This window comes from Oryx dammah, unplaced genomic scaffold, assembly GCF_014754425.2.
Source record: "Oryx dammah isolate SB20612 unplaced genomic scaffold, SCBI_Odam_1.1 HiC_scaffold_8, whole genome shotgun sequence".
NCBI lineage: Eukaryota > Metazoa > Chordata > Mammalia > Artiodactyla > Bovidae > Oryx > Oryx dammah.
The window spans coordinates 39,948,161-39,971,225 of NW_024070192.1; the positions used below are offsets into that span (position 1 = coordinate 39,948,161).

At 42.2% G+C, this 23,065-nt stretch overlaps 1 protein-coding gene across 1 annotated transcript in view; it reads right to left on the minus strand.

Moving 5' to 3' along the window:
• Window positions 1-23,065, minus strand: part of VPS53 (VPS53 subunit of GARP complex) — a 129,056-nt gene that overhangs the window by 95,587 nt on the left and 10,404 nt on the right. The window contains exons 3-4 of the mRNA XM_040243825.1: window positions 16,869-16,918; window positions 14,936-15,002 (exon numbers count right to left, since the gene is read on the minus strand). Of these exons, the coding sequence (XP_040099759.1) occupies window positions 14,936-15,002; window positions 16,869-16,918 (117 nt within the window). The remainder of the gene's footprint in view (window positions 1-14,935; window positions 15,003-16,868; window positions 16,919-23,065) is intronic.

Genomic DNA, 23,065 nt, shown 5'->3' on the forward strand with positions numbered 1-23,065 from the left:
CAGAGGTAGAGCTGCCTCTGGACTACAAACTAACACATTTTCCTTTTTGCTGAAAAACATCCTCGAAACGCAAACTTAAGGCAGCTTCCTGGGCAGATAATTCCTCCCTGGCTGGAAGGAGGGACTGTCTCCCCGTCCTTCCCTGGCTTCCGGGAGGCTGCTTGTTCTGATGCTGGGACTACTTCCTCTGTCTGGAGTATCTCACCTAGTGTGGCTCAGCCCTGATAGAGGTCTCTTCTGACCTTCTTCCACCTCTGGGATCGGCAGGGGTTTTAGGCTGGGGACGAGGAATGCTGAACTGCTGCGTGAGACTGTGTCTCAACTTACTTTGCCCGTTTGTTGCCAAGACTGAGGTGATGCTATTTGAATAAACAGCTGTTCATACCACCTCCCGGGGCAGGCAGAGTGTGCATCTGCTCTGCTGGATCACTGAACTTGTATCTACCAAGGCTTGGGGAGCAAAGGAGCTTTTATGCTGGTCATGTCTGCCATCCGGACTAAGGTATTTTAATCATCAGACGGTTTGGTCTCAGAACAACAACTGGCATTGGTATCTGTAATTTGGGAAATGTTACCTGAAGAGGAGTAACCAGTCCAAATGGGTGATGGAATGGAACTGGGTCTCCCTGAGCAGCCCCTCAACCCCATTCCTCCTGAAAGGACGCCTCATTCAGCAACTGTGTCCTCTCTGCTTCCCACCATCCTGCCTTCCTCACTGCCAGATTCAGCACCCCCAAAACAGCTATGGAGCAGTGACAGATCCCACCACGTTCCAGCCAGAAGGCAGGTGCCTGAGGCCTCCCTGTGCTGTCATATACCAGCTGGACAACCTCTCTGGGGATCGGTTTCCTCATCTGCAAAGTGGTGACAATGCAACCTACTTCCAGTGTTGTTGGGAGGATTCAATGACATAATAGGTGGAAAAAACTGCACAGATACTAACTAGGTCTATTTCCAGGCTTATGACCAGCCTGGGCAAATGTATGTTTGCACCTACGGATAGATACATATATACATACATATTATTATTCTTCCCTCTCACTCACCACCTCTAGCCCTGCTCACTATTGGACACTTCCTATCCTCAGCCACGGCCCCAGTGAATCTGTGCCCATCTACTGCACTGCACCTTCCCATCCCTCCTAGGAATTTGCTTCTTTATTTCTAATATTTACTTCCTCATAACCAGGATACAAGATTCTGCTGAGCACTGCTGACTGCCATACTGACCAACATTAGAGTTCCTAAGATGATGACAAACCAAAATCAAATGCTAACAAAATTAAAATGTGAAAAAGTAATAAATGATCTGGTTTTGTGCCAGTGCCATACTGTTTTGATTGCTGTTGCTTTGTAGTATAGTCTGAAGTCACAGAGCCTGATTCCTTCAACTTCATCTTTCTTTCTCAAGATTGCTTTGGCTATTTGGGTCTTTTGTGTTTCCATATGAGAAAATTCATGTAAGATTAGGACAGAAGACTGCCACCAAAATGAACACCAGGGAAGTCACGGATGACCTTGACAGGAACGGTTTCAGTGGAGCCAAGGGAACAGAAGTGGACAGTGGTGTGACAAAGTGGAGGCGGTGTGTATGAGAGCAGGGACCAGCAAATGATACCTCAGGGCAAAATCTAGGCTGCCACACCTGATTTTGTAAACAGTGTTGGCTTGGATCATTCTAATCCCTTTCATTTAGGTGTTACAGGAGAAATATCAATAACCTCAGATATGCAGATGACACCACCCTTATGGCAGAAAGTGAAGAGGAACTAAAAAAAGCCTCTTGATGAAAGTGAAACTGGAGAGTGATAAAGTTGGCTTAAAGCTCAACATTCAGAAAACTAAGATCATGGCATCTGGTCCCATCACTTCATGGCAAATAGATGGGGCAACAGTGGAAACAGTGTCAGGCTTTATTCTGGGGGGCTCCAAAATCACTGCAGATGGTGCCTGCAGCCACAAAATTAAAAGACGCTTACTCCTCGAAAGAAAGGATATGAGAAGATAAGAGAGAAAACGAGAAGAGGAGAAATTGATAGGGAAGTAGATGGGAGAGTAGGTAACAGGACAATCACAGAAGAGAAGGACTGTCTGAGTATAATTACTAATAACTCCTTCTCACTAACCAAAATGACTCTGGTAACAAAGTATCACCTCAACTAAGGGCTTCCCTGGTGGTTCAGATGGTAAAGAATCTTCCTGCAATGGAGGAGACCTGGGTTCAATCCCTGGGTTGGGAAAATCCCCTGGAGAAGAGAACAGCTATCCACTCCAGTATTCTTGCCTGGAGAAGCCCATGGACAGATAGGCCTGGCAGGCTATAGTCCCTGGGGTTGCAAAGAGTCGGACACAACTGAGCAAATAACTTTCACTACTTTCACCTCTACTACAGCATCTTACCAAAGCTAGAGCACAATTAGAACTTGACGAATATGTGCCAACAGATTATAAACCCCATAGGGTACTTCTCAGAAGAGCAGCAGTGCTAAATTACTGCTCTGAATGAGCACAGCCCTCCCTTTCTCCAGGCACCACTGTAAGCAATGGTTCAAAACCACAGTATCCCACTTTCTGTAACTGTTATCTATTTGGCTAATGTAAAGTTTAAAGCCCCCAATGCTGCCAGAAGTGAGTAAATTCTCAACCTACTGGACCTTCTAAAAAATGTTTGGCCATTGTGTGAAAAAGTACTGCAGAGGCCCCTGCTGGCAAATTTCCATCAAAAAAGACTCACTTTTTGAGGCACAGCATCCAATTGCACAGGATTGTGCATCCAATTCTGTGATCTTGTTGGTCACGTCATGGTCTAAGGATGCACTGATGGGATTAAAGCCAAAGTGTTCTCCACCCAAATCCCCTAAGACACATGACATTCAGTGAAAGGAAAGGCAAGAAGGGCCACATCCTATTCTTCAATCTCAAGGCTGAAGAAGTTTCCACAGTCCTTTCTCAGAGAAAGGGTTTCTGTCTCTCTTTCTCTCTTCTCCATCTGGCATCCTACCAGAACTGTCTCTGCTTACGGTACCACTTTTTCAGCAAAGAAGTAAGACTCACACCATCTTACATTTCACAGTCTTAAAGAAAGATAAACTGTCTGCCAGATTTTTTTTTGTTTTTCAGGATGGAATACTTTTGCTTGTTTTAACAATGTACTGAAGTTGAGGAAATTTAATATAATTCATTTTCCAGAGTCCAAAAGGTTCTTCTGAAGTATTCGCTCCATCAAGCAAGTCCATTCTCAACACCTACCCTAATATTTGATATCTAATAATCAATCACCCTGGAGGAGGAGTGTTTTGTAGTTGGAAATATCCTAGGACCTACAGAAGGTCAAGACTTTACTTTTAAATGACCCTAAAATGCTTTTATACCTAGCTAATGAGAAAACGTGCTGAAAGAATGATTCTGGCACTGCCCCTAGACACTCGTTAAAATGTGGCTACTTTTCCATTCCAGGCCGTATGTGGATTAAAAACAGAACTAATCACCCAAAAATGTCTGCTTTCAATCCACCCTTAGCGGAGTTTCTGAATTGAGCACTGGAGCGTGGTTGCAGCCTGCATCCGAAGATGCTATTAGGAAGCAGTGACTGTGGCCGTCCTCTTTACTGACTGAGATTCTGCAAATGGGAGATTCAAGGAGACCCACTCAGCTAGCCTACAAGACTCAGCAGAATCAATTATGCTATCTCTGTATTTTTGTGCATTATTGACTGTAACCATTATTCTTAATTTTCCTTGCCTCCTGAAGCAGATGCTGAATGGTCTACCTAAGCCTCGCTAGGTCATGTGCACGGAAGATAAGCAGTGTGGAACCTGGCACAGACCTCACTGATTTCTTCTTTTTTCACCTCTTTCCCCTCGCCCCCCACCCCAGAACTGTTGTCTGCCACCTGTGTAGATAGAGAGAATCTGAGCCAATGAAAATGCCTAGAGAAATTAACCTCCCCTCTGGCTCCTAGATGCATCTGATTTCATTCTCTGAGAGAATTATACTGCCTTTATCCTGTGAGTCCATGGGCAGCCTTTCAGAGATTGAAAACTGAGATCCCATTTGCTGCCACCACAGGAAGGAGGAAGAGGCTTCTCATTTTCAGAACTGATATGGCTTTAAGCTCTCTGAAAAAATAGTAAGGGGCTAATGTTCAAGGTGAGTGGAAAGAAAATGATATTTTCCCACTTACTCTGCTATCATTTCTGTTGTTCAACTTTACGTCTGTCAGTTCCCTTCCTATAGTTTGGAAAGGCCACGCAAAGTATTAGTAAAAAGCAGGGGGTTCTTGAACCAGCAGACAGGGATTCAAAATGCCAGTCTTGCCACTTATTGTGTGATTTCTGTCCAGCCACTCAACCTCAGCATCTAAGAGGTACAGACTCATCATCCCTAGAACAGGGACAATAGTCCCAACCCAAAGACTTGTCAGGAAGGAAAACAGGGCTTAGCAGTAAACACCTTGGGTACTGTTTACTCAGTACATTGCCTTCCTCCTGGAAGTTTTCCTCTTTGTTCTAACAGAGTTGGCTGTCCCAGAGGCAGACCAGGCCCAAGCTGGGCCATTTGGAACTTTTCTGTGATTTTCCACAATGAATTGGGAAACAAAGTTCATCTCTCTCTGGTGAAGGAAGCCCCAGGCTGGGAAATTAGGGTAGACGGTAGCTGGTCTCCAGGTAGAGATGATGAAGCTGACACCTGGAGAGATAGACCCAGAAGATCCAGGGCCATATTCCAGGGCCACCTTCCATTGTTTGATAAGCCTGGCAGCAACACTATTCTTTCACAGGCTACTCAAAACGACACAGTTAGCCTTCCAGGGACTTCCCTGGTGGTCCAGTGGCTAGGACTCCACAATCCCCGTGCAGGGGCCCTGGGTTTGATCCCTGGTCAGGAAAGTAGATCCCACATGCCACAACTAAGATCAGGAGCCAGCCAAATAAATAAATAAATAGAGCCTTCCAAGCGATTCTTTCACCTAAGCCAGTCGGAACTGGACTTTGTCTTTTGTCACCCAGAGAATCCTGACAGAAGACTCAGTTCATCAATGGGGCTCACTAATGGTAATCATTATTATTCCCTGGTTTCCCAGAAGGAGTGTGACATTTCAGATGAGACTATCCCTCTAAGAATAAAGGCTGATGCAAGTAGGCTGGTTAAGTCCAACATCTGCAGGGCACACAGAAGGGCGGCTCAAGGATCTGGGGATGATCTTGCCAAATCATGTTGCAAATGAGCCATTCTCCAGGGGAAGAAAACTTCAATCTCTTGCTCACCCTGTCAATAAAAAGTGAGTGCCTACTGCTTATACTAAAGCTAGATACTGAGAGAAAAAGATTGCTAGATGGGGGACGTACCTTTAAAGAGCTTGTGAGGGATACATAAGAAATATCAATAGAAATAACTAGAAGATGAGACCAATAGAAAGAGGTATAAATGCCAGAATCATTTGGAAAGCAAGGGATTCCACGAAAACATTGCAAAGGACGACCATACCTGATGAGGTCTAAACAGGGGGACCCTGGACATCCACTAAAGGCAGACATCTAGGGGTGAGTATCCTCGATTTATGGAATGGCTCTTCTTTTGACACTGTTGGCTGGCCTGGCACCACTGAGAACTGTTGCTATGGAAACAAAGCATCCCTAGCTGAAGGAGAGGTGCTTTAAAAAAGTCTCAGCAATAAAAACAATGCAGCCTGTGCCCCAAGATCGAGCCAAACAGGAGCAGAGGCTCCAGGAATCTCACTGCCATGGATGGCTGCATGTGCACAGCATCATGATCCTCTGAGGCCCCGAACACACCAGGTACCTTCCAGGTCTGGCAGCCCTGGTCAAATGCCAGATGGGCACCCATCAGAGGCAAAGCACTGGATGCTCACACAAATTCTTCCACAGCCCATTCAGAAACCCTGGGTATAAAGGGGCTTTATTTAAAGCACAGATTTCTTTCCAAGTTTGAGAACCAAAAGAATGTAAAGGGCAAAAGGAGTAATTTTCACCTTATTTGTTAAAAGGCTCTGTTCCACCTAAGTTACTTTAATTTATGATTTCTGCAAACCACGTCCCCAAAGATGTGAACCAAAGGGTTCATTTTTATTGTGTTTAGGAAACAAGCCAGAAGTTAAAGTCCTAAGATGGGGCTGGGACACAAACTCAGCAGTACCCAAACAAGACTAAACATTCACATTTTACAGTTCTGCGTATATCTGTTATCGCCCATAACTTAAAATCTGTTTGCCCTGAAACAGTGGGGTGTGGGGAATGTACTCAAGCACAGCTTCCTCTGATGAAATGTAACCCCTGAGGATGAGCACATTGAAAGCAGCAACTCCAAATGCAGCTGGAGAAGGAAAAGTTCAAACAAGAGTCTCAGCTGCTTTTGCTGAATAAAAGGTACAGAAATTCAATACTTTAGAAGATGGGGCACATTTAAAGGAACAATCTGCTCAGGTTTAACAAAGGGCTACTTCCTGCTAGGACTTTCCAGTTGCTAATTTAAATTCAAATCCTCCATATTTTACCATCACATCCAACAGTAGTCACTGACTAACAAATGCTCATCTATACTATGGGTCTTCATTCAGGGTTGGCTTCTGGATGTTCCTTCAGCAGATTTTTTTTTATAGCTCCCTTCTTCCCAGGTGGCTCAGATGGTAAAGAATCTGCCTGCAAAGCAGGAGTCCCAGGTTCAATCCCTGGGTTGGGAAGATCTCCGGAGAAAGGTATGGCAACCCATTCCAGCATTCTTGCCTGGAGAACCCCATGGACAGAGGAGCCTGGTGGGCTATAGTCCATGGGGTTGCAAACAGTCAGACATGACTTAACAACTAACACTTCCACACTTTCTGTACCAAAGCCCTTTGGGCTGTGCTCCCCTCCTACCACCACCACTGCAGGTTTCATCTGGAAGACTGTCTCTTCCTGTTCCACTTCCCTCAGGATCGCCTCCCCTGTGCTCAGGACCAAGGTGAGCAGTCAGTACTCAGTTCTCCCTGCCTGCCTGCCTGGAGTTCTTCTCTTAGTCCAGATTCTTCATGTCAAGAGGGGCCCACATGGTTAACGAGGCCACAGTCAAGGTCACTGTTTGGACTCCTCAGTGTCCGCAGGGGAAAAAAAGTGGTTCCCGTATCTGCTTTTTAAATTTGTCACTGTTTAAAAAAAGAGAATTTGGTACACACCAGTATGTGTGTACTGATCCAGAAGATCTGGACCCAGGGACTTCCCTGGTGGTCCAGTGGTTAAGAACCTGCTCTCTAATGCAAGGGATATGGATTCTATCTCTGGCTGGGGAACTAAGACCCCACATGCTGTGGGCAACTAAGCCCTCACGGCACAACTACTGAGCCTACATGCTACAGCTAGAGAAGCCCACACGCTGCAACGAAGACTTGGCACAGCCAAGAAAAGAAAATCTGAATCCCTTATCATTAACAGGTCACCCAGTGTGCTTTGGGGCAAGTCATACAACAGATGTGAGCCTGTTCCTGCACCTGTGAAACAGGGAGAGTAACATCTCGGTGGCCTAATGCACATCTTTGTGAGAACGAAGTAATTGATGCAACATTTTGCAGAATGTAAGAGAAACATGTTTATTTGTTTTGGGGAGGGTTTTTTTTTTTGGCCGCATGGCTTATGGATCTTAGTTCCTTGACCAGGGATCGAACCTGGGCCCTGGCTGTGAAAGCGCCGAGTCCTAACCACTGGACTGCCAGGGAATTTCTCAAATTAAACAAGGTTATCTTGTAATAAAACATTAGCATTGCAGATTAAGGCAAAAAAGTAAAAACATACCTTCTAAGCAACTCAAAATGTGCCTTCACTTATAGTGAATCAATCGAGAACGACACACTAGGCTTCCACCGTCTTCCTTCTAGAGATCTGAATAACCACAGGGCTGACAAATATGCTGAAACTGGACCATAAGATGCTAACTGAGAAACCCAAATCTCCAAATATCAGAATCTCCAAGTATTCGATGAAAAAGAAAGTGTAGCACCTGGCCTAGCATAAGTAGTATTATCATATGAATAACAGCTGGCTGTCTATCCCTACTGCTGTCACGTGACTGAGAACAAGAAAATTCAGAAGTGTGACAAGAAGACAAGGGTCAGTAACTAGGTCAGAGATGGAACAAAGACTCCCTCAGTTTACCTCTTCTGTTTTATAAAAGATGGCATTTGGACCATCAGATTTACCTGTCAGCAAGTATATCTCTGGAAGAAACACCCTCCTCTGGTCAGGGGCTGTTATGAGAGTGACACTAATGTAGACTGTGCAACATGCAAATTCTAGGCATCATGTAACACAGAGGTGAAGGAGGCATCTGCTCAGAGGGGCCACAATATAACATGGAAACAAAAGCCAGAAATGCTGGCATGTGATCCAATGCTATATGAATTTTAGAGCTTTGATTTAGACAACCACAGAACACCAAACCAAAACAGACTAAAAAGGCATTATCTCTGGTTTTGCCAAACTAATCTCCTTCCAGAGACCTCGGAGTCCAAACTAGAGCAAAGGAAATTTTATAGCTATGTTACAGACTCCTGAAAACAGGGATTTATGAATGGAAATGTTGACAGAACCACCAAAGAACCGAATTCATGCTGCTCTAAATTCTGTATTTCCATGGATGAAAGAGGGGAGAGGGAAAAAGGAGGTCAGGTTCTTACATGAAGGTCAGGTTCTTACATGAAGTAACAGAGTTTCAAATTCCCATTCATTGTTCAAACACACCTGGATGACTTCTGTCAGGGATCTAAAACCCAGAAATCCTCACCCTGTCAGCAGTTATACTACAATTTTTCTAACGGGCAAACAGACTAAGGATGGAATTTTCCTTCCATCACTAACAGCTAGCAGTCAAAAGTAAGAGTAACCTGGGTAATAGCCAGAGCAGCTACGGTTGTGATGAATGGCATTTTCCTCTTTAGATGTGGAGACTCTAGTTTAAACCTGTGACTGCCCTTAACATGGAAACAAGCAGATGGCAAAAGCTATGCTTGACCTTCTTTCTTGGCTCCTGAAGAGTGCCAATTTACATGGAGATGGCTCAGAAGAATAATAAACTTCAGTGTTCCTTCTTGGCAATACTATTTTCCTAAAACCATTTTCAATAATCGTGTTGCACACAAGTGGGACTTGATGTGTTTCTAAGGTCAGGAAGGAAATAGTCCAACTGCTGGACATGCTAACTAAAAGAAATCATCCTGGTAGTTTTCTGTTTTGAAGAGGGCAGCAGCATTATTGTTAGGTACTGAACACTAAAACTTAAGCCTATAACTAATCTGAAACACACTGTCTATATGTATTAAATGAAAACAAAACAGGAACATATGCTTGTCAAGAGGAAACATATATTATTAAACTTCAGAACAATATGGAAAAAATGTTTCCAAAGAGATTAAATACTGAAATGATTAAAAAAATCACCATGTGATCCAGCCATTTCACACCTGGGTATGTACTGTAAGGAAATGAAAGCAGGGACTCAAACAGATATTTGTATGTCACTGCTCATTATGGCTTTGTTCATGGCCAGGAACACATGACTGGATAAACAAAATGTGATATGTATATGTGATGGAATATTATTTGGTTGTGAAAAAGGAATGAAGTTTTTGAACAGAAATGCAAATCCAAGGTAATCATGCCAGAATTCAACAAAAAAGGACAAAACACCATGATCCAGTAGGTATTTAAAGAGGGTTTAAAGTTTTTAAAGTACTTAAAACAACACTAAGCTAATCATCAAATGGAAAAACCATATGCTCATATCTGAAGAAGATGGAAAGGGGACTTCCCTGGTGGCCCAGTGAAACGGGGCTCTGCACTCCCAACGCAGGGGGCTCGGGTTCAACCCCTGGTCAGGGAACTGGATCCCAGGTGTACACCTGAGAGTTTCCACGCCACAACTAAAGACTCTGTGTGCCACAACTACAACTGGGTACAACCAAATAAGCACATAAATATTTAAAAAGAAGACGGGAATGCATAGAATAAAGTTCAACATCTCTTTTCTGGCAAACAGAGTTAGTGAACCAAGGTCATGAGGATATGTCCTTAACACAAAATTTGGAAACGAGAGACTGGCACATTCAGCATCGCCTCTAGAGAAGGGCCTTTGTCTTGTTCACTGTGTTATCCCCAGCCCCTGGAACAGAGCCTACCACGGAGAAAGCACTAACTTTCTGTATGAGTGAATGAACAAGTATACGAACTACAGTCACTGTCACTAAAATCAAGAACAAATTGCCTCTCATTCCTACTTACTGAACCCTGAAATACTATTAAGAGCATTTCTGAAAATGTTTAAATCTCAGGATCTCTTTATACTCTTATCAAGTATATTACTGAGGATCCCAAAGAGATTTTGTTTATGTGGCTTACAGCTATGGATATATACCATATTGGAAACTAAAACTGAGAAATTAAAAAATCACTTACTGATCCATTAAAAAAATAATAAACCCAATACATGTTAATATAAATAACATGCTCTTAAGAAAAATAACTGTATTTTCTCCAAACAAATTTGAGAGGGTGGCACTATTTATATGCCTCTGCAAACATCTTTGGTATACACTTTAACAGACACCAGTTGGACTCTCATATATGCTTCTGTATTGAATCTGTTGTGATGTGTTGTTTTAGTTGGAAAATATGATGAAAATCTGGCTTCACACAGATTGGCAGTTAAAAAAGAAAGCAATATTTTAATATCCTTTTCAGGTACTTGTGGATAATCCTTTTTGAAACTACAGGAAAACTTGAAAAGCTGTAAATTCTTTTTTTAAACTGAAGTATAACTGATTTACAATATTATGTTAATTTCAAGCATCTATAACTGACTCAGAAACTAACTCACAAAATATTGGTTATATTCCCTGAGCTGTACACTATCCTTATAGTTTACTTGTTTTACACAAAGTAGTTTGTTCCTCTTAATTCCTTATTCCTATTTCGCCCCTAGGAAGATCCATGGAAGAGGGCATGGCAACCCACTTCAGCATGCTTGCCTGGAGACTCCCATGGACAGAAGAACCTGGCAGCCTACAGCCCATGGGGCCGCAAAGAGTCAGACACAACTGAGGCGGCCTAGCACGCACACATCTCCTCCCCTTCCCTTTCTCTCTCCCCACTGTATCTGTGGGGAGATATGATGACCACCATATCTGCAGGTATGTTTCTGTTTTGTTATATTCATTCATTTATTTTTTAGACTCCACATATAAGTGATAACATGCAGTGCTTGTCTTTCTCTGTCTTATTTCACTAAATATAATATCTTCTGGGTCCATCCATGTTGTTGCAAATGGAAAATTTGTTGTTCTCTTTTTCATGGCTGAGTAGTATTCCGTGTCTCTGTCTGTGTGTGTGTGTGTGTGTGTGTATTTCACATCTTCTTTATCCATTCATTTATGGATCAATATATCTTAGGTAGCTTCCATATCTTGGTGATATAAATAATGCCGTGAACACTGAGGTACACATTATCTTTTTCAATTAGTGTTCTCTTTGGATATATTGCTGGTTTTGTATGGTAAATCTAAGTTTTTTGAGGAAAAGTGGTAGACTCTTAAAGATTGGCTGCAGTGTGGAATCTGAAATCTTATTACTGAACTGATATTAAACTACAGTAAAAGCCACTAGTCAGTTGTGCTTTTCCCCAGGATGCAGAAAGCTGGAAAGAGTGTTGCTCTTAAATTAACAATGAGAAAAAAAAATAAAGCAAAATCAAAACCTCTCTGAACCCAGCAGAGAACTGAAGGCAAAAGTCTCCTGAAATCAAGAAGAGATGGGGACACCCCAGTGGCTAAGAATCCAGGCTCCCAATGCAGGAGGCCTGGGTTTGATCCATGGTCAGGAAGTAGATCCCACATGCTGCAACTAAAGATCTTCCATGCCCCAATGAAGACAGAAGATCTTGTGTGCTGCAACTAAGACCTGGAGCAGCCACATAAATAAATTTTTAAAAAAGGTTCTTACAATTAAAGCTGTACAAAACTGGAACAAATGGTCCTGCGGAATAACAAAATAGTAAGCTGCCCAGCACTGCAAGTATCCAAGCAGAAGCAGGATAATGAAATGTCAGAGATATCATAGAAAGGATTCCTGAACTGGGTGGGAGGTGGTTCTACAATGATCTTATATGCTTCTTCCAAATCAAAGTTTGAGTGAGCAGAGCTGAAGACGGCAATAATTTTCTCGGCAATAATTTTCTTCCCCTCCCAAACCTTAGTCTTGCTTCGGTGCAATAGTTACATTATAGACAAGCTCCACACAAGAGACTGAAGGAAGTCCTGGGACTGATCCTCTCCTGGTGATTCTTAGTGAGCTGAGTCTGGCTACTCTTGAAATTTCACACGCAAACTTTTTCTTCTTCTAACCCACTCCTCTAGTCATCTCTCTTTCTACCTCTGTTCAAGCTGTCCATTTCAATTCTTGGGAAGCTGTGGAAGTTAAGTTTCAAAGCATATCAGCTCACGTGCTTACTGTATTGACTCATCTCATCCACAACGTTTCAAACATGTGGGTATTTAATTAAAGCTTTTGCCTGATGATTTCAACAGATAAAAATTGGGAGAATTCTGAGCTGTATTAGCTTTGTATGAGCACATTCTGGTTAGAAAAGGTCATGGACCAGACCACTTCAAGTCCGCCCACCTAGGAGGTGGTTGACATGGAAGGCTCTCCAACACGTGCAGCAGAGTGCTAACCAGGAGGTGGGTGTTTCAGAAATGTCAGGAAACTAAAGAAACTGCCTCACTGTGTTTTCAATTTCTAAATCGCTTCCTCTCCACAAATAATTTTGGAGTCAGAAACACTGCTTTCCAGAAGGACCTTTTCTGCAAAAGACATCTTTGAAGACACCATGAATGTGAGGTCAACACTAGCCTGTCTGTCCTGGGTGCGCACAATCAAGAGGAAATGGATGAAAGGAAAATTTCCTTTTGTCCACATTTCTGCTCTCCCTTTCTGAGTGTTCCCTAGAAACTTCAGAAACAAGTTTTCTGAGGGCAGAGTTTCCTCTGTTCCAGGGAAGAGGGAACCAAGGACTCTTGACCTATAAAGCCCAATGTTTTGGAACATCCGTAATTCTCCTGAGTCCATGCCAGTCAGATGGAGCCTCTCTTCAACAAACCACCAGCTAGTGGGGCTGGACATTAAGGCTTTTTCACCCCTACGAATTGACAAGGATAGGACTCAAAAGCTCTCTGGAAAAAAAAAAAAGTCTCTCCTACAGCTTGCATTACAAACTGTTGGAAAACACAGATGGAGGGGATGACAGGAAAAGCAATTACTTCTCCTGGGCTTCCTTTCTGTCTGGATTCTAAGGAGACGAACACGAAATTCCATCACAGATTGAAATGCTATCTAAACATTCTTGAAAATGTGGCGCTGCTCTCTGAAATACGACCTGCCTTGCTGCAGCAACCTATTAATAAGTGAAGGTGGAGAGGGCCGACTCTCCTCTAGGCCACCTACCTCAGGGCCTGCTCTCCAAGACCGCCTACTTGTCATCACAGGTTAGAACAGAAATAACTGAAAGGTATAATATCAACATAGCATGACCCAGCAAAAAGTCCTGATGAATGATTCACTTTATTTTCACATTCTTAAAACTGTAAATACCTGAGAATCTCTGAAGTATTTCAGGGTTTCTAGTGAGTCTTTCTAAATATAGGCAGAAACACGATAAACAGCAGTGTTATTATTTTAAATGGTAGAGAGCCAGGACTAGTCAAGCACCAGTCAAGCTTTAAAAGTCTTTAAAGGGACTGGTCCCAGTGATGTTTTCTGGTAAAGGGCTTTTGTTTATTTACAAATACTAGATAATCTCCCACAGACCAAATATTTAATATAGTTGAATAAAATGTTATGGCAGGTGGACTTTGCATTCTGAGAAACACCAAGATGAGAAAGATACTGTTCTGGTTTCAAGGAACTTACACACTAGCCAAAGGGACAAGATGTGCTCACTGTAAGTCAGAAAAGCAGGGGCCAGGGCCTGTGGGAGTTTGTGGGCAGAAAGATTCTACCTCTAACTGATGGCTGCTGGGATTGACTTTCTCATCTATGAAATGAGAAGAGAGGACCAGATGAGTTTCAAGTCCCCCTCTGGACTTGGATTTCTAATATTCTGATTCTTTTGGTATATCAGTTGAACAGAACAGAAAATTTCATAAAAGAAGTAGTATCTGAGCTGGGTAAGATTTCAGAATGAAGCTACTGGAAGAAAAAAAGGAGAATGTGCCTTTTAGGCAAAAAGAACATAAGCACTGGTGGCTTAGGAGGTAAAGAATCTGCCTACAATGCAGGAGACCAGGGTTCGATCCCTACGTCGGCAAGATCCCCTGGAGAAAGGAATGGCAACCCACTCCAGTACTCTTGCCTGGAAAATTCCACGGACCGAGGAGCCTGGCGGGCTACAGTCCATGGGGTCGCAAAGAGTCAGACACGACTGAGTGGCTAACACCACCCTTACTTACTTACCCAAGCATAGGTCCATAAAGCATGGGACATGCTTGGAGACACAAGGCTTTCAGTGTGGACGGATCACAACAAGAGACGAAACATGACCAGAAATAAATCAGAAAGTGAAAGAGCAGAATGGAGGCTCAGAGATACCTGATCCCCAGCAGAAAGACAAGGAAACCTCCATTCTCTCGTTTCAGTGTGCCTTTCAGCCTGGCCCTGGGTGAGCTGTGCTGCAAGGTACAGCTTCTGGTGTAAGGGATGCTGAGTGACAGCTCATGGGTGCTCTGGGCAGCCTGTCCCTGCCCGTAGTGGGACAAGTCATGCAAGCTTCCTGCTTCCTTACAGGGCAGATCAGTAAGAAAGTGCTCTGTAAGCAGGCAGATCAATATACTGGTCAGTTGGTTGTGGGGTCTTAAAAAAAATCAGAGGATGTAATGAACATGGAGGAATATGTTACTTACTTGCCGGCCATCCTGTCCCACATTTGTTTGACCTCTTACGACAGTTCGAATGTTGTCATCCAGTCTCCTAGCAAAAAAGAGTTAAAGAACACAAGTCATTAAAATAAAAATAATCTCGATTCCAGGTTGACCAAAAGAAAAATGCTAGTAACCTTTCCTCAGTTTCTACTGATTGCAGCTACTTATTCAGGAAAAAACCAAAGAAGTTTGGTACAAGGAAGTTTGATACAAGAAAGCCCGAAGCCCTGGACCCCAGTGAGGGGGCAGCAACAGTAGTGTAAGAAGCCAAGCCCAGCACAGACTGATGAGTCAGCTTTGTTCTTTTTTCTTAAAGGTTATTTTTATTTAATATTCAGAGCTGGTCAAAATGACCAATATAACTTGTAATACTTTTCATGGAGTAAACCAGAAATGACAAAGTTGCTGAAACTTTATGGGAACAAGCCAGAGAATTCAAATTATCCCACACAAAAACCTCTGTCAGTAACACCCTTAAAAGATATAAGGAGCAAGGTGATACATGAAATCTGTGCTTCGCGGCCTGGGCCTTGACCACAGGAGGCAGACCTGTGGCCTCCACTTCCTCTTTCTCCTACAGCTGAACAGAGGCCACTTAATGGTACTTCAACCAGAGAAATTTATATCAGTCAATTTCATCCTTCATTTGAAGAAGCTATTAGGAAAAAAAAAAGTACAGTGGGAGAAGCTGAAAATAACTGGCTCATAAGTGATTTTTGGATCACTGGGGAATTTTCATTTTCTGTGCAAACCCTGGACAACTTAGTGGTCTCTCCAAGAACTGTTGGAGTTAAAGTTACCCCAAACAGTAAACAGACTTCTTTGCACTTTTTAAGGTACTCAACTGAACAAAATATTAATGGCAGAGGTCTTTACCTGAAAACCCAAAGGTTGTCTGGGAAAAAAATAATCATCGCTTGGATTCAAACTGAAGGTTTCTCCTCATCAAAAGTTAAACAACAACAAAAACTATTTAAAGTTATGACATCAACCATTACAATAATAATTACAAAGAACAAACTATGAGTATCTACCATGTGTCAAAACTGGAAATTCAGACATGGATAAACCAGAATAAGAGTATCTGGCGGGACGGACATTTGCTGACCACCCTAGACATCCTGGATTAATCACAATGTGTAATAATCAGCCACCACTCACACCAACCAGCATATCTGACCATACTGTTAGCTGATAAGTGGCTAAGGGATAAAAATATAAGCCCATCTTTGTTTCTAAGCCTTGGGAATATAAAAAAAGGGCAGGTCTGCTGGGGAAATAAAGCCATTAAAGATACAGCAGAAATGCTTTTGCCTCCTTTTATAATCAACTGTTCTAAATGGCCTGCTACAGATTCCTTTTTTTTTTAAATAAATAATTGAAGAACGATCAAAGAAATGAGTTCTCTGCCACAAGGCTCATACGGAAACCCAGATAAAAGAACTATTCTTTTAAAAATTACCATCTTACAGAGAACCTGAGATTTCAGTGTTCTCACAGGTAAGGGTGATCATTACTAAATGAATAGCATATTTTCATTCATTATTAACAATCATATGATGTTGGGCTTCCCTCGTGGCTCAACGGTAAAGAATTTTCCTGCCAACGCAGGAGACATGAGTTCAGTCCCTGAACTGGGAAGATCCCACATGCCGAGGAGCAACTAAGCCTGTGTGCTACAACTACTGAGCCTGTGCTCCAGAGCCCAGGAGCTGCAACCACTGAGCCCATGTACTACGCTTACTGAAGCCTGAAGGCCCTAGAGCTCACGCTCCGCAACAAGCCACTGCAGTGAGAAGCCTGCACACCACAACTAGAGAGTAGCCCCACTTGCCACAACTGAAGAAGAGCCCGAGCAGCAACAAAGCCCCAGCGGGTCCATTAATAAAAAAAATAATCACATGTTGCTACATACCTTATTTTCAGTCTAATTTTGTTCACGACTTCATCAATGTTTGCCAGAGACTACAACAGAGAAGGAAAAGTGCCAGTTATTATTTCACTTCCTGGAATTCCTCTTTCACAAAGAAATGATGAACTATTTAAATGGTTATTTTTTTATATATAATGGCTATTTATGACATCTCAAAGAAACGAATCATACAGTACAATACAATTTTTACTAAAAAGAAAAAAAAGCATAGAGGATTCCCTGGTGGTCCAGTAGTTAGGATTCAGAAGTTCCACTGCCGAGGGTCCAGGTTCAATCTCTGGTCAGGGAATTAAGAGATCCCAAATTGTGCAGGGTAGCAGGGGTAGACGGGGAAGGACAGCAATAGCTGACAACAACTGCAAAACCCATCCTGGAATCTATTTTTTGTTAATAAAATGTATTGGAAAACAGCCACGTCCATTCGTTTACATATTATCTACAGCAGCCTTTGAGTTGCAAAGTCAGAGCTGAGTAGTAGCTGCAACTGAGACTGAATAATCCAAAAAGCCTAAAATTACTATCTAGCCCTTTATAGGAAATTTGCTGATCCCCACTATAGAGGAACACGACAAATTCATTCACCTAAATCCTTAGGTGGATCAATCCTACCAACATAATGTTGTGCGAGCACACATACCATACACAAGAGCGTGTCCTATATTTCATCATGTAGCTCAAAAGAAGTGAGCGAAACTGTTCTCCTGCACTAGAAGCCAGGACAGTAGTTAACTGCGGGGGCAGCAGTGACAGGGAGGGACAGGAGTTACGAGAAGAGATTGTACTAATGTTGTATTTCTTGGTCTGGGTGGTGGTTATCTGACTTTGTGCATTTGCTGAAAATTAATCAAGCTGTACACTTAGAATCTGTATATTCCTCCACATTATGTTCTATGTCAATAAATAAATATTTTTTTTCCTAAGTGTCTAGGTCCATTAGAAAAAAGTCTGGAAGAATAAATACTAGTAGCTGGACTCTATACTAGTAACTGCTGCCGCTGCTGCTAAGTCGCTTCAGTCATGTCCGACTCTGTGCGACCCCATAGACGGCAGCCCACCAGGCTCCCCGGTCCCTGGGATCCTCCAGGTAAGAGCACTGGAGTGGGTTGCCAGTTCCCTCTCCTACTAGTAACTATAGCCTATGAAATCACTCGTAGTAGCTGTAATTTATAAAAAAGAGGAGTTTGAAGTTTTTCTTCTGTTTGCCTATGGGTATTTTCTAATTGCTGTACACTGACAACTGCAATTATAATAAAGCTATTTCTATGTCTAAGACTGACAGTAAAAACGAATGGACAAGAAATCAATTTAGTGAGCTGAAAACATAAAGAAAGGGTGCCCCCTAGTGAAGTAGAGGCGGTACAACTTTATAGCACCATTTTAACTGAAGTTTCAGAATATAACTTTGTAAGTCCTCTTTCTCTCTCCTCTGATAGATATTTTGCCTCAGAAGGAATTGGGTGTGATGTAGGAATTGGGCTTATAAATTGCCACTGGCAACCTGTGCTGGTAGGAAGAAGCAGGAGCCCGATAGATGCAGGTCTCGCAAGAGAACCAGGTCACATAAAACAAGATGAAACCTTGCCACTTACCACAAGAAGGATGGACCTTGGTAGTATTATCCTACGTGAAGTCAGTCAGACAGAGAAACACAAATACCGTATGATTTCACTCATGTGTGAAATACGAGAAACAAATGACAACAACAAAAACAAAAATAAGTGAACAAGCCAAATGAAAACAAACAGGCAGATACAGAGAACAGAGTGGTGGTTCCCAGAGAGGGAAGGGCAGCAGCATGGGTAACAGGGGCCAACAGTCTGGGGACAGGAACCCAACTTGTGGTTGTGAGCATGCTGAAGGGCACAGGGAAGTAGAAAAACAATGCTGCAGACGTGAAATGTACATAGTGTTATAAACCAACGTTACCTCAATAAAAAAACCAAAACTTTGAAAAAATGATAAAATGCATATATTACTATTATGCATTAAGGATTTTCTTTGGGAAAAGAGAGAGAGAGAAACCAAGTCACATGTGTTTGAGGTATCAGATAGGGCCATTCATACCTGGTCTACTGTTCTGACAACACCAAGGGTGACTTAGAACTTTCAGAAATCCAAGAAGAGACTGAGGTAAAGATGAATCTCAAAAAACAGAAGTTATTTTATTTTTTAAAATATTTTGCTAGAATTGTTTTATTTTTTGTCATATCCTTCAGAATAAAAATGTTCAATAAATATATGCAGTGGGATTATGGACTGCAACGAACAGAAAGCTTTTTTTCATTTTTGCCAGGTCTCAGTTTTTTTTTTTATTATGAAAATATAATAACACATTTACAGGAGATTTGGAAAATACAGAACAAAGTTACATACAGTTCTACTATATATTACAATTATTTTTTAAGTAGATAAATTAAGATTTTTAGTTGGAGTTTCAAGATCAAATTCTCAAAAATGAACAGAATGAATATACAGAGAAGCAGAATATACTTATATGTATTATATATATATAGTAGACCTGAAAAGCACTATGAACCAATTCAACATAATTAAGATTTATACCATCTTCACACAACAGTAGGATACAAATTCTATTCAAGTTCCCACAGACTATAAACTAGGAGACACCAGAACATATACAGGGACACAAGACCAGGTGCAAAAATTTCAGTCTTAAGGTATTGAAATCATAGAGTCTGTTCAAAGAGAAGATATTTTAATCGAAGAATCCACTGCCATCTGTTATTTCAAAACCGGACTGGGGATAAATCATCACTGTGGTAACAGAAGCTCAGTCGCTGGAGGAGCTGGCGTGACTCTGCCCCTGCCAACCTGCTGAAAGGATACAGGGCAAGCTGTTTAACCTCACTGAGTTTCTGTTTCCTCGGAGGCAAAATGGGCAAAACAGTTCCTGCCTTGCTAATCTCTGCTAGAACTCATTCCTTTAGGAAAAAAAAAAAATTGGGGGGCATTTAACATTTGGGGACTCTGTGAGAAGGGGAAGCCATGAATTCTCTGTACTATTCTTGCACCTTTTCTAAAAATGGGAAATTATATCAAAAATTTAAAATTGTAACCTATTTAAAGTTGGTAAAACATGTACATAACCCAGAACTCAAACAGCAGAAGATAAAGAAGGTAAATAGTGAAAAGTAAGCCTTCCTCTACCTCTGCCTGCCTCCCACTCTCCTCCTCAGAAGCAACGCCTCTGAGTGAGTTTTTGTTGCACCTTCTCAGAAATGATCTAGGTATTAAAAGCATATGCTAACCTATCAGCTCTTCTGTATCTAAGGCACACTGTCCCACATCATGCTTTTTTCATTTAATGATTTGACTAGGAGGTCATTCCACATCAGTTCAGTTCAGTTCAGTCACTTAGTCGTGTCTTTGCGACCCCATGAACTGCAGCACGCCAGGCCTCCCTGTCCATCACTATCTCCCGGAGTTTACCCAAACTCATGTCCATCGAGTCGGTGATGCCATCCAGCCATCTCATGCTCTGTCGTCCCCTTCTCCTCCTGTCCCCAATCCCTCCTTGGAAGGAAAGCATCAGGGTCTTTTCCAATGAGTCAACTCTTCACATGAGGTGGCCAAAGTATTGGAGTTTCAGCTTCAGCATCAGTCCTTCCAATGAACACCCAGGACTGATCTCCTTTAGGATGGACTGGTTGGATCTCCTTGCAGTCCAAGGGACTCTCAAGAGTCTTCTCCAACACCACAGCTCAAAAGCATCAATTCTTCGGTGCTCAGCTTTCTTCACAGTCCAACTCTCACATCCATACATGACCACTGGAAAAACCATAGCCTTGACTAGATGGACCTTTGTTGGCAAAGATGTCTCTGCTTTTCAATATGCTATCTAGGTTGGTCATAACTTTCCTTCCAAGAAGTAAGCGTCTTTTAATTTCATGGCTGCAATTACCATCTGCAGTGATTTTGGAGCCCCCCAAACTAAAGTCTGACACTGTTTCCACTGTTTCCCCATCTATTTGCCATGAAGTGATGGAACCAGATGCCATGATCTTCGTTTTCTGAATGTTGAGCTTTAAGCAACTTTTTGCTCTCCTCTTTCACTTTCAAGAGGCTTTTTAGTTCCTCTTCACTTTCTGCCATAAGGGTGGTATCATCTGCATATCTGAGGTTCTTGATATTTCTCCCGGCAACCTTGATTCCAGCTTGTGCTTCCTCCAGCCCAGCGTTTCTCATGATGTACTCTGCATATAAGCTAAATAAGCAGGGTGACAAAATACAGCCTTGATGTACTCCTTTTCCTATTTGGAACCAGTCTGTTGTTCCATGTCCAGTTCTAACTGTTGCTTCCTGACTTGCATATAGGTTTCTCAAGAGGTAGGTCAGGTGGTCTGGTATGCCTGTCTCTTGAAGAATTTTCCACAGTTTATTGTGATCCACAGTCAAAGGCTTTGGCATAGTCAATAAAGCAGAAATAGATGTTTTTCTGGAACTCTCTTGCTTTTTCAATGATCCAGCGGAAGTTGGCAATTTGATCTCTGGTTTCTCTGCCTTTTCTAAAACCAGCTTGAACATCTGGATGTTCACGGTTCACGTATTGCTGAAGCCTGGCTTGGAGAATTTTGAGCATTACTTTACTAGCATGTGAGATAAGTGCAATTGTGCGGTAGTTTGAGCATTCTTTGGCATTGCCTTTCTTTGGGATTGGAATGAAAACTGACCTTTTCCAGTCCTGTGGCCACTGCTGAGTTTTCCAAATTTGCTGGCATATTGAGTGCAGCACTTTCACAGCATCATCTTTCAGGATTTGAAATAGCTCCACTGGAATTCCATCACCTCCACTAGCTTTGTTCGTAGTGATGCTTTAATTGTATCATTTAAAAATGTTTAAATTTTTGAACAGTATTTCCTGATTCTAAAGGCGATTCTTGCTAATTACAGAAAATACATAATATCCACCTGTACCCCCAATTGAGTACAATTACCATTAGCATTTTGGTCCCCTGCCCTATACTGTTCCTTCTATGTAAATAGAAGGGCTTTAAAAAAAAAATGAAACCAGGATGATAAGCAATTTGGCATCTTATTTTTTCTCACTTAATGATACAGATGCAGAGCATTTGGGGGAGCCATTAGAAATTATTTAACAACAGCTCCCTATGGGGCTTCCCTGGTGGCTTGGGAATCTGCCTGGCCATCCAAGAGACACAGGTTTGATCCCTGATCCAGGAAGATCCCACTTGCAGCAGAGCCACTATACGCATGCACCACAACTTTTGAGCCTGTGCTCTAGAGCTTGGGTGCCACAGCTATTGAGTCCACACTGCAAACATGGAAGGCTGTGCATCCTAGAGCCTGTGCTCCACAACAAAGAGAAGCCACCACATTGAGAAGCCTGCTCACCGCAGCTGAAGAGTGGCCCCCACTCTCTGCAACTGGAGAAAAGCCCGCATAGCAATGAAGATGCAGCACGGCAAAAAAATTAATAATTTTTAAAAAGCCACAGCTCCCTATGACTCTTTTTCTCAAAGTTCCTAATTATATTGTGAGGGAGTGAAAGTCGCTCAGTCGTGTCCGACTCTTTGTGACCCCATAGACTATATAATTCTATAGAACTATAATTCTTTAGTTATATAGACTATAGTTCTATAGTTCTCTATAGTTCTCTAGAGTCTATAGTTCTATAGACTATATAATTCTCCAGGCCATAATACTGGAGTGGGTAGCCGTTCCTTTCTCCAGGGGATCTTCCCAACCCAGGGATTGAACCCAGGTCTTCCACATTGCAGGTGGATCCACAAGGGAAGCCCCCTAATTATATTAGTCTTTAATAAATGTTATCCAGATTCCCCTCATCAAACTTCTAATGGAAACATGAGAAATGATCATCTTCAGTTTCCTACTAGGAGACTAGAAAGATTTTCTAGATCATTACCAAACCTGGCTATATGTCAGAACCTATCCAGGGAGCCCTATTAAATACAGAAACCTGAGCTCTTCCCACCGGGACCTGGTGAGTTAGAAACATCCAGATCTGTTCCTCCTGCCTCGAGGTAACCCCCGACCCACGAGCAGCTGCCATTCAAGACAAACATATACACACCCTCCTCCTTAGAGTGTCACTAAATTTATTCTTAATATATTGACATCTACTTTAATTAGTCTAAACTCATAATTCACAAGTATTTACTGCATGTCCATGAGATATA